Raw genomic sequence first — 12,892 nt, 5'->3', positions numbered from 1 at the left:
TTTATGTTGGGTCATCATCTAGTGGCCATAATGTAATGAGGGCATAGTCACTTGAGCTGGTAATGGTTATGAGACAGAGAAAAAAGAAACGTACTTGTTGAAATGGAGTTAAGTCCTGTGAAGAAGAGAGGTACACTTGAAGGACACTCCTGTTAAAATAAACTGTGATTAAGGGACAGCACTAGCAAAGGCAGACCTGTGCATAGTTTTAAGAGTGGCAATGATTACCTTGATTGCTGAAGAGGCGATCTGAATCTCATGGAGCTTCCGTAATGTGGTCTCACGGTCAATGAAATAGGAAGCAGCCAGTTGGTGGAGTGTGTCCAAACTGATAGCAGAATTATTGTTGAGATCAGTCTTCTTATTCAACTTCTGTTTGTCCACAAAAATAGTCAGTGATTCTTCTCCTGCATAGACAGCAAGGGATTAGCAGTCAGGCTATAACTCTGCTTTGTTGATAAAATGCAGTGTGCAAGGTAATTATATGAGGGAGAAGGGCAACAATATATATTGCTATGTTATCTCCGGAATTGCAACTAAAAGCATGAAGGCATTCATCTCAAAGAAATTGACCTCTGAGGTGTGTTTTGGGAGGAAGGGTCATTGTTTATCTCTCTCTATTCTTACATGGTCACAAGTATGAATGCAAATTGTTTGTGCTCCTAGCTTATGTCCCAATATTTTTAATGAACCTCTTCAAATATGTCATGACACACATCCAGAGCATGTAGGACTTGAACCCAGGCCTCCTGGCCCAGGGGTAGGGGCACTACCATTATGCCACAAGTCCCTCTTCCAACTTCTGTTCAACCGAAAATATTAAATAAATATTAAATGTGGTTAGATCTACTGCCTTGACAAGAGGTGCTTACATTTTCTGATTCTCCCCTACCCAACAAAACCACAATGATTAACCATTATGTAAAGCATATTGCAGCCTGGGAGAGAACTAAAAATAAGGACAATGAAATTCTGAGTAAAATGTCACTGAATTTTAGAATCAGAACATGTGGAAAATATCTTTCCAGTCTAATACAGGTGCTCCAACCAAAAGTTTAACCTTTCATCACTTCAGACCTCAAGTTGATCTCCAGCAACCTATTAGCATTTTCTGATTGATGTTACTCTTCCAGAGATTGCTGTTCTTAACTTCCTTCAATCAATTGAAATGGACATATTGTGATGTGATGGAATAGTTGAGCTTGATGACCTATAAGTTGTATTTTTTCTTCCCTTTCCTCCTGATACAGTAATGCAATATTCTAGATGGAACATGTATATCTCACCCCTTCTCAGAAGCTCATAGTAGGAGGCTGCGGAATAGGTGATGTTTTCATTATTTATCAGAATCCCATTTTACTTCAACCTCTAACTATTGAATTTCATCCTACAAATGTTTCAGTAATCATTACTTCAGATCTATGTCTGTACTCACTGTTGGCTGTTTCCTACTCTCCATAATTGTCTATTTCACCTGTTGCTTTTGTAGACACCTCGCTCACTCTGTTTCTGTTCAAAAGTAAAATGACATTTTTCATTGAAATTCTAGAAATGCAAAGAAGTTCAGTTCTTCCTTCCACCCAGTAAACAATTTTCTTCGGATAATTAACACCACCAGTCTCCAAACCAACTGTATTTGCAATAAAAGGAAAAAGTTTATTTTATATTCTGACATGCGGGGATCAGCACAGGGAAAGGGAGTGCACATTTAGTTCATGTAAGATTGAGTAAAGAACTTAATATTATGATATTCTTATAACTATAATGGCTCGGTTGGAGAGATGCTAATATGAGCCTCCGATCTTGAGCCTCTGAAAAGGGGTGAGATGTGCAAGTCCCTATGTTGGACGTGCTGGGTGCAGTTCTCTTGGCCCAAAAACCTTCGGTGGTAAGGCAGGGCTATCTTTGATTAAAGTGACTTGAATTCAACAGTGAATCAGGTAATATGGTTAGATCACAGCAATCTGTGAATCGAGGTGGCTTCAGACGCAGCTACAGGATAGTGATCTTCACAAATTAAATCCAATTCATTAAATATATTGATTCCACCATGAGATGCAAGTGAAAACGTGTCCAACACAAATTTGTAACTTTTGTAAATGTTGGTGTGTTCACCAAGCTGGGAGGTTGGATAGCAGATGTTTCATCCCCTTACTGGGTGACATCCTCAGTGCTGTGGACCCTCCTGTGAAGCACTGTTGTCTTGTGCGGGTTCAAATTTATATGGTCTGGTTTTTGCTACTTCCAGTAGGTGCTAGTTCCGACTGTGCGTTAATAATGGTCGGCATATCTGGTCTAATTCAATGTGTTTGTTGACAGGGTCCACGGATGAATGCCAAGCCTCCAAGAATTCCCTGGCTATCCTCTGTTTGGCTTGTCCTATGATAACAGTGTTGTCCCAGTTGAAAGTGTGGTTTTTCTCTTGAATACACACAGACAAGAAAAACCACACTTTCAACTGGGATGACACTGCTATCATAGGACAAGCCAAACAGAGGACAGCCAAGGAATTCTTGGAGGCTTGGCATTCATCTGCGGACTCCATCAACAAACACATTGAATTAGACCCGATATGCCGACCATTATAACGCAGTCGGAACTGGCACCTACTGGAAGCAGCAAAAACCAGACCATATAAATTCGAACCCGCACAAGACAACAGTGCATCACAGGAGGTCCCACAGCACTGAGGATGTCACCGCGTAAGGGGACGAAACGTCTGCTATCAAACCTCCCAGCTCGGTAAACACACCAACATCTACAACCACCACCCGAGCTACAAATCTTCACTCAAACCCTGATTTGTAACTTTGTCTTAAGTGGGTGAAGAATAGGGAGATCAGAGAGTAGAATATCAGAGAAACAGGCCCCAATATTTAAAGGGACAGAGTTACAAAGCAGGAAGAATAGTAACAGTCGGAGGACCTCAGGTTTTGCTGATTCTAAACCAGTTTTAGCTCCATGTCTTTGAGAATCAAATTTCTCCAAGTTTCCCAGCTCAATAGTCAAGCTAACAGACAGAAATGGCAGCTTGTCTGATGGGACCATGCTCTGAAGCTGCAGCAGAAAAACATGCATGTTGAATGGGGTGATCAAAAGTGGATGTGGGGGAATGTTGCAGAGGTGGGGTGTGGACAATTCTGAACATTCTTGCTTCTCCTGACCCACAAGCAGTGCCATAAAGTTATTTACCTAAGGGTACAGTCTCTCTTGTATCTTTTAACTCCCTGGCTTCTCAGGCAACAGAAGAAAACTAAAAAAAACCCTTAGAATGAAGGCACTCAGCTTCCATGCAACGTTTCAATGGTGAACTCCCAAACACCTCTCCCCACCTCTGCGCACCCCCCTCCCTCCCAAGTTGCTTGTTGCAGCCTAAGTTGCTTGTTGAAATGTGTAATGGTTCGCTCAAGCCAATATATCTGTTTTGGGAAAAGGGTAAGATATGCCTTAAAATGTTGGGGCACATTTTTAAGCTGGGAGGAGGGAGATTTAAACAAGACATGAGGGGCAATTTTTTTACACAGAGGGTGGTTCATGTGTGGAAGAATCTTCCTGTGGAAATGGTGGATGTGGGTACAATTACAGTGTTTAAAAGACATTTAAATAAATACATGAATAGGAAACGTTTGGAGGGATATGGGCCAGGAGTAGGCCTAGTTTAGTTTGAGATTATGGTCAGCATGGACTGTTTCCATGCTGTATGACTCTGCGACTCTGTATATTATAATTGATAACCTTCTTTGCCTGAATATATACATTATAATCTGCGATTACAAAACAACATGAGCTTAATTTAGACTATCATCACAAAAATAATGGGCTAGGAATATTACTTGTATTGGTTCTTTATTAGTATCACTGGCAAATCACCTAGGTTACCCAAGCTGAATGTTTAAAGGTAGAATTTCTGTTGTGCTCATGTCAGGTCCTAAGGTATTTAACCAGTGTTCCCCAAAGCTTATGGGGTGATGTACAGGGAAGTAATACCCCCAACCTGCTCATGACAGTAACAACTCCTACTAATCCTGGAGAATCCTGCAGTTATGAGCCACAGCAAGACTCCAGGATGTGAGTTATTTATGAACGAAAACAAAGTTGCTGGAAAAGCTCAGCAGGTCTGGCAGCATCTGTGGAGGAGAAAACATAGTTAACGTTTCGGGTCCGGTGACCCTTCCTCAGAACTGATGGTGGCTGGGAAAACGTCAGTTTATATGCAGAAAATAGGGAGGTGGGTGGGGTAGGGAGTAAACGATAGGATAGAGTCTGAAGAGAGAGAAAGACAGTTGGACAAAGGAGTTGCTAACGATCAGACTGGGAGGGTGAATAGTTGTTAATGGGGACTGTTAGTGACTAACAACAGGGGGTGTGTAGTGGCAGGCTGTGTGGTAACAAGGCCTGGTGTGTGGGGTGGGGGGCTGGGACATGGGAGAGCTTAGGCCCTAAAATTATTGAACACAAAATTGAGTCCGGAGGGCTGTAGGGTCCCCAAGTGGAAAATGAGGTGCTGTTCCTCCAGTTTGCATTGGGCTTCACTGGAACACTGTAGCAAGCTGGAGACAGAGATGTTGGCCAGGGAGCAGGGTGGTGCATTGAAGTGGCAGGCAGCAGGTAGTTCAGGGTCTTTTTTGCGAGCAGAATGTAGATGTTCTGCGAAGCGGTCACCAAGTCTATGCTTCATTTTCCCAATGTAGAGGAGACCACATTGTGAGCAGCGAATGCAGTAGACTAGATTCTTGGAAGTGCAGGTGAAGTGTTGCTACACCTGGAAGGTATGTTTGGGCCCTTGGATACTGGGGAGGAAGGAGGTAAATGGGCAGGTGTTGCACCTTCGCCGGTTACAGGGGAAGGTGCCGTAGGGCTGTGGGGAGGTGTTGGGCTTGAAGGAAGTGTGGACCAGGATGTGAATTATTTACAATCAGCACATCATGGGAAGCATGTTATGTCATCAATGAATAAAAAACCTCCTTTGTCTTGACACAATTTTGACAAGATAGTCATGTCATGGTTAATTAAATCATGAATGGTACTTTGGCCAAAAACAAACAGTAATTTGTGTCCCCACAGAAACTGAACACTCTATGCTTTTGTTACAGTAGCAAAAAAGATCGATGTTAAATGTTTGAACAAGCTTGGCTGTTCAAATTTTGACAACAAAGCTAAGCCAAGGTTTGTTGAGATACCAAGTTGCATTTTAGTTTTCCAGAGGCAAAAAGCATTAGGAAATTGATGTTAACTATATTCTGCTCATTCATATAATTTGAAAGCAAACCAGCTAATGGTATAAAACTATGCGTGATCTCGAGGATGAACTTCCATCTGCCTTTTAATGGAAAATTCCAGTGTGATATTTTAATAATTGCTAGAAGGAATAGGAGTGTTCTGCTTCAGTTCCATCCTTTTGGCTATCTAGAAAATGAACAGAAAAAAAGTGAACCTCAGATAGGTGAGAATATAAGACTTGCTGCTGAGGGGTGACTGGTAAAATAGAACTGAGGAGAATATCAAACGCTTAATTTTGCCAATTACCAAAATTAATTCTCAGACCATGAATTCGGCTCCACATCTCTTGTTGACAGAAACTGAGATTCTGAAGAAACACCTAGGAATTCTTCTCCTCAGTTATTATACATGAAGAAGCACAGTCCTCTGTATGATACAGTAAAATGGTTGAATTTGTTTACCTTTGCAGCAGTAGATGGGGGAGGGGGTTATTTTGAATTGGGTTTTGCAGTGTTTTACCTCCAAGTGTTCCAGATTGTAGAAAATGCGTGCCATATTTCTTGATCAGGTTGTCAATTATCTGTTGCGGACTCGGTCTCCGTCCCAACAAACGTATGTTCTTGATAAACTCTGGAGCTAGGGGCAAATCTGAGCCCAAAAAATTTCTTCTTTCCACAGCCAGATTATTCACCTTCCATCGACCAAACTCTCTGTGAACAAATGCACATGGATTACAGAAGTGAATGAGCCAACCTACTATGTTCAGGAGAGATATTGACGGCGGAACATTGCAATCCTAACCATATATGTTTCATAGAGGTTTCTTGCTAAACAGATGTGCACAGGTACCAGGCCTATCTATTATATTTTTGGGGAAGAAATATTTAAATACAATGTATGATCCCAGAGTGGAAATGAATTAGAGATGGAAGAGATTTATGCAGACAAGCTTATCCTCTGGCTCCTTGCTATGCCAATTTAGAGACTAAAGTAATGATGTCTTGAATCTTGCAGTCAAGGATGTTGTGAAGGTAGGTGTATGCTGTTGCCTGAAGTAATGGCTCTGAAAGAGTTTATGTTGAGCTGAATTGAGTACCACCCAACTTCGCCCAGTCTTTGGACAAGAGAAACAATCTTTCTTGCATGATGTTTTGATGTGCGAGATATCATATATCTGCCTCCTAATTGCTGTAATCATAACTGACTGGTTAGGTTAATTGTACCTACAGCTGTCCTACAATAAAACCTATCTTGTTACGTATGACAAGTGCCTCTTCCTGTTTAGACTTTGTGATGCTCTATCCTCTACCACTGATAATTAGATAGACCCTTAGAGTGAGGACAGAAAGGAGGGTTGGCGGTAGTGAACTGCTCTAGCCTCAAGCCATCAGTGCTGCTAACCATATAAATAACCTGCTAGCAGCACTGAGGTCCAAGAATATGGCATACACTACATTTAAACGTAGGTTCCTTGTATCAGAAGTTTCTCTCCTGGTTACAGCATTGATCCATTGGCAAAATGAACAGGGAGACCTATAGTGGACAGGCACAATCATAGTGAAACCAGACATCACATATATCACAATCTGGAGACATGCATCATTGATGTCTGCCTCCAGCTTAATGACAGAAAAGTGTCTTCCATCATTTTAACTGTGTAATGATAGAAAGGGCGCAGTGGAAAACAAGCCCTACTATTACATTCGTCATCAGAAATGGATAAATAATCGCTGAATCTCTAAAATGGTTAATTTACCTAACTTTGACCACTACCTATAATAAAATAAGCTCCCACCAGGTTTCCACCAATAAACAAGTAAACAGATTTTTTTATTATGAACAAACTTATCCATTAACAATTTGTCCTTTAACTACAACTATGCAAACTTAAACCGTACCCACTTTAAATCCATTTGTGCACATATTTATTCACAAAAAATGCAGTGAATTCTGCACAAGTATGTGGAAAACATAGACAAAAGTGTGGATCAAGAATCAAAATTACTAGGATGGCATGAGGTGCCTTTCACTCAGATTTTTTATCATTTTTGGCAATGATGTCATGTTATCGTTGACCGCTGGACAATAGAAAATCCTCACATCAGTGGCCAGTTAACTGGACTTAGGTCTTTCCTTGACTTAGATGTTCTTCTGTTCAGAGTTTTTGGGAGTTAATTATTCTCTACCTCACAGAGGGTGAGATGGAGAGAGGCTTTTACTTGGCTTGCAAGCTCTTTTGGAGGTCTGACTCTAATGCCCTCACAGCTCTGTGGCAAATTGCAATTTAACTAATCAAAAATCTGGTGCCGGGGTGTTTTCTTTTCCACCCAAAGGCACCTAGTGCTGGCTAGTTTCACAAAGTATCAAATCCAGCTTCTTCAAAAGCTACATGACCGATGCAACTCAAAAAAAAAGCTGGGAGCTTCTCTCAGCACAGCAGTATCTAATCTTCAATTTTCACAGTTTATATTTCAAATAAAATATACCTTACTCCTTTTCTTTGACCCATTTTAATCCTTGCTCCCCCAAACCAGTATACTACCATGCAACCACCCCTAGTAACCTCCCCTCCTCCCAAATATAGAAGATAAGTATGTAGGAACTGGAGCCACTCCCATCACTCAATATGATCATGGGCTGACTGAACACTTAAATGCCTTTTATCGACCCCAACCCCATCACTCTGCATACCATTGGTAATCAGAAACCTATCAACCTCTACACTAAACATACTCAAACTCTCAACTTCAACAGCCCTTTCTGGTCGAGAATTCCAAAGATTCACAATCCTCTGAATAAAAAGAAATTCCCCTCGTCTTGGACCTACGTGACATGTCCTTTACTTTTAAGTTGCTTCCCCTGGTTCGAGACTCCCCGATCAGGGGAAAAGTTTAACCTTAAACTATCATGACTCTCTCTTTAAATATTTTATAAGTTTCAATACACCCACTTCTCATTCTTTGAAAGTCTAGAGAACTCAGGTCCAGGTTGTCCAATCTCTCTTCATAGGATAGTCCCACCATTCTGGGAACAGGGTCTAGTGAACCTTCACTACAGTCCCTCAGTGAGATAAGGAGACTAAAACTGCACAAGTGACTCCAGATGCCATCCAATGAAGTTGCCATGTAACTCAAGCAAGACTTTACTACTGTACTCAAATCCTCTTACAATAAAGGTAACATTCCATTAGCTTTCCTAATAATTAGCTGCACTTGTATATTAACCTTCACTATATTGATAAGGGCAACTAGATTCCTTTGTACATCTACACTTTCCACCCTCTCATCATTTACGAAACTCTCTGCACATCTGGTTCTCCTACCAAAATAAATAACTTTACATTTTTCTACATTATATTCTACCTGCCATGTTAGCACATTCCCTAAGCCTGTCCAAATCCACTTGAAGTTGTTTTACATCTTCCTGAACACACATTCCTGCTTAGTCTTGTATCATCCACAAATTCAGAAATATTACATTTACTCCCCCATCTGCAAATCATTATGTATTGTGAAAAGCTGGACCAAAGTACTGATCCTTGCTCTACCGCATTAATCACCCCATGAGAATGACCCATTTAGTCCTATTCTCTGTTTTCTGTTTCCTAGCCAGTCAGTAATCCATGCCAGTTCATTACCTCTTATCCCAAGTGCTTTAATTTTCCAACCAGCCTCCTCTGGGGGACTTTATTAAAAGCCTTCTGAAAATCTACATCTATGATGTCCATTGACTCTCCTTCATCAATTTAGTTTGTAACACCTTCAAAAAACTCTAACAAGTTTGTCAAATACAATTTCCCATTTGCAAGTCGATGCTAACTGTGCCCAAATCATTCATTATTGTATAAGTATCTATTTACCCCTTCCTTTACAATAAATTCTAGCATTTTCACTACTTTTGATGTAAGGCTAACAGTCTGTGGTTTCCTGTTTGTTTTTCTTTCCCTCCCTTCTGAAATAGAGGTGACATTTGCTAGCTTCCAGTGCACAGGCATCATTCCAGAACCTATAGCATTTTGAAAGGCTGCCTTTCAGGGGGGAGGCAATGGCCTAGTGGTATTATTGCTGGCCTGTTCATCCAGAAAACCCAGATAATGTTCAAGGGACCTGGGTTCAAATCCTGCCACAGCAGCTGGTGGAATTTGAATTCAATAAATATCTGAAATTAAGAATCTAATGATGACTACAAATCCATTGCCAATTGTTGGGGGGAGAAAAACCCATCTGGCTCACTAATGTTCTTTAGGGAAGGAAACTGCCAGTCCTCACCTGGTCTGGCTTACATGTGACTCCAGACCAACATCAATGTGGTTGACTCCTAACTGCCCTCTGGGCAATTAAGGATGGGCAATAAATGCTGCCTAGCCAGTGATGTCCTCATCCCATGAACAAATAAAGAAAATACATCAACTACCTCTACAATCACCATCTTCAACTCTCTGGGATATAGACAACCAGGTCCTGGGAATTCAAAACCTTTCAGCCCCATTAATTTCTCCAGTACTATCTTCTTACTAATGCTAATTTCCTTTAACTCCTCATTCTCCCAAGCTACTTGGATCTCTACTTCTGGGAGATTTCTTGCATCTTCGTCATTGGAAATAGACACAAAGTCATCATTTAGTTTCTCTGCCATTTCTTTATCCCCATTCTTAATTCCCTTTGACTGCCAGAAATAAATGAAGAGGTTCTCAACATTTCAAGAGCAAAAAGAACTCTAAACTGTATTCCACCGATTTGACCAGTTACAGGAAAGCTAAAGAGATCTCTCCTGGAGGGTAGAGTGTAGGATAGCAGAGAGACATAACTGAATAATGGCCACTACAATGCAGTTGCAGAAGGGATAGAATGGATGTGAAAGGATGGCACAAGGCAGATGAGTGTAGTATAGCATGGCAGCAGATCTCCTGCCAGGGGTAGCTAAAAGCAGCATCAGTATCTATTCAAGCTATGCAGGATGTGATGTTTTCCAGATTATTAATAAATGATGAGTAGGAGGGAGTTCACATATATTACAAATATGCTGATATCAGGCAAAATGATAACCAACTGATCTAGGAAGAGAAGGAGCGATAGTCAGAATCTACTGAATAACTCAGACTTGCATTGGACAGCCAGTGACTCTTCAACTCACAGCAACAATCCTCCAAATGAGCTTTCCATCAATCCATACCCTTTTGCATACACAGCAACCCAGCGCACTGTCGTAATGACAGGCATAGGCCCTCAAAACATAAATCTTTTGTTAAGCACATTAGTTTTATGTCTAATTCCTGGTAAAATCTTGAGAGCCTATTGACAGAATTATACTGCAGATTGAAAAATTGGATTGCCTTTAGGCTCAACAAGGATCTGTCAACAGATTAGTTGAGAACAACAGCTGTTTACCATTGTGCCTTCAGTAAGTATATGGCAATCAAGTTTGAATTTGCTGTCTTCATTGTCTGAAAAGCTGAATGTGATTTATTTCTTTAGATTTAACTCAGAAGGCTTTTATTGAAAAATATTGCTTTTTTTATACACTAATAATTCACAGGGGATTTATACAAATACCCAAAACTGCTCATGATATTCTGTATTGTTCTGGGGAATGAGCTCACCAGTTATATGAAATTATGAGATATTGTTGCAATGTCCTCAAGTACCCAGCAACAGGATTAAACATTTTAATCAGATCACAGCTGTTCTGTATCTTAACGCCATTTACCATCCTTTGATTTATATTCCTTGTTACTCACACCCAACAAACACCCCAATCCTTTCCCGTGACCTGCACCCAGTGACAAGAAAATAACAAAAGGCTTAAATTCTTGCTGCAGCAAGCCGTGGATCTCAACCAGTGGTCTTTAGGACCCAGAAATTGGTAGTGCCAAGGCCTGTAATACGCTGAAAAATTTGCGAATGCTTCGCATGTCAAATCTTAATGACCTGATTGACGTGCAATAGCTTGAATTTACTTGGCGGTAGAAGTGGCAAGTGAGTCATCACCTAACATGCTTTCATTAGGGAAAAAAACGGAGCATCATGCCCCTTGAATTTATTAATCAGAATATAGTCACAAAACTAACAAAGACTTGTACATTTAATCCTGAACCAAGCTGTGGAACAGTAATTAATACACTTATGAATTACACTTATGAATTATGTACACTTTTTTGTGTACACAGTACAATTTAATCTTAAATATAGATTTTAACCACCTTAGCCTTACACATCTTGTATGCCTGACAATAGGCATCATTTTAAGTGCATCTGATTGTACAGCAGGAAGCTATTTTGGAAAAGTTGGTTCAAATGAGATAATCATCATCTCTTCAGATACAAAATTCTGCTAGAGAAAAGGAGTGAAAAGGTACATCTTCCGGATCATGGGAGATAAGTACCACATATAGGAGTTGCAATTGATAGAAGATAGTTTTGTATTGTAAAAGAACAAAGTAGAACTTCTTTCCAATCACAGCTCTTCACCCCTCAGCTTCATAATCACCCATGAATCACAAAGACTGTCAAAAGAGAATAGTACCTTGAATAGATGGGCGAGTAACTATCCTTCAAAAAGGACATCTTACCCTTAGTATCAGCAACGTCTGTTTGAAAGTCAAACATCTTATGATGAGATATTGTAGCCTTCCAATGAGAGACAATTGTTGGAAAGGTTGTCAGACCATATAGGATTCACAGACAGTGTTGATTCACAGCAAGCTGTCTGACAGGAAGACTCCTCTCTGTATCTCCCCAGTCAATTCACCCTCCAACAACCTTGGGATGTTTATCTTCACTCAAACCATTCAAATTATGAGTGGTCCACAAATGTCTTGACTGTTTTCTCAAAAGTATCGGCAGAAAGAACTGGATAAATGTGAGGTATAATTTACTTCTTGAGAACAACTTTACTGGTTTTGTCAATTTTCACAAAAAACATTTGTGTGAATATAACATTGAAATTCCAATTTCTGTTTACGTCCGCATTTTTGTTTGAAGAAATGAATGGAATGAGATAAAATCCTTTACGCTTTAAATGTGTCAGCAGAGAAAATCAACCCTGGGGCCCTCTGAATGAACAGATGGATTTTTATTGCAGCTTGCAGAGCGGAGGAAAAGAGGATGTGACAGTCACTACACAAGTTTGGAAAAATAATTAAATGCTAAGCATGTGCCCAAAGATGATCTCATAGTGCACCTTATTGCTTAATTCTTGCAAAGCTTAGGACTCTTCTGCAACCTGTAACAACATATAGCAAGTACTGAATGCACAAGTTGAAAATTAGTAAAACACTAAATTGATAATCAGCTGTAAGATACTGCCCGCTCCAAATTCAACATTTCTTTGAAATGGCCCATGAATATATTCATAAAATGAATTCATGCCTTAAGCCCCACAAAATGATTTGAAACAATATTGGCCAGTAGACAATAGGTTTACACTGATTGGCTGTTTCTTTTAGGTAGGCTTGAAAGTTGTTCTAATTATGAGTTTGGGAGCCATACCCTCCACAATGCAATGAAAATTCAACATTTTAGAGCATTTTGTTCTGAGCTACTTTATACAGAGACTACAAGGTGCAGAGCTGGATGAACACAGCAGGCCAAGCAGCATCATAGGAGCAGAAAGGCTGACGTTTCGGGCCTAGACCCTTCATCAGATTTTCTGATGAAGGGTCTAGGCCCGAAAC

At 40.3% G+C, this 12,892-nt stretch overlaps 1 protein-coding gene across 1 annotated transcript in view; it reads right to left on the bottom strand.

The window, feature by feature from the left end:
* Window positions 1–12,892, bottom strand: part of LOC109935099 (BMP/retinoic acid-inducible neural-specific protein 3-like) — a 103,901-nt gene that overhangs the window by 33,762 nt on the left and 57,247 nt on the right. Inside the window, exons 2-3 of the mRNA XM_048602029.1 lie at window positions 5,740–5,930; window positions 229–407 (exon numbers count right to left, since the gene is read on the bottom strand). Of these exons, the coding sequence (XP_048457986.1) occupies window positions 229–407; window positions 5,740–5,930 (370 nt within the window). The remainder of the gene's footprint in view (window positions 1–228; window positions 408–5,739; window positions 5,931–12,892) is intronic.

The sequence above is a fragment of the Rhincodon typus genome, chromosome 10 (assembly GCF_021869965.1).
Source record: "Rhincodon typus isolate 14 chromosome 10, sRhiTyp1.1, whole genome shotgun sequence".
Taxonomy (NCBI): Eukaryota; Metazoa; Chordata; class Chondrichthyes; order Orectolobiformes; family Rhincodontidae; genus Rhincodon; species Rhincodon typus.
This window is presented reverse-complemented; position numbering and strand designations above follow the sequence as displayed.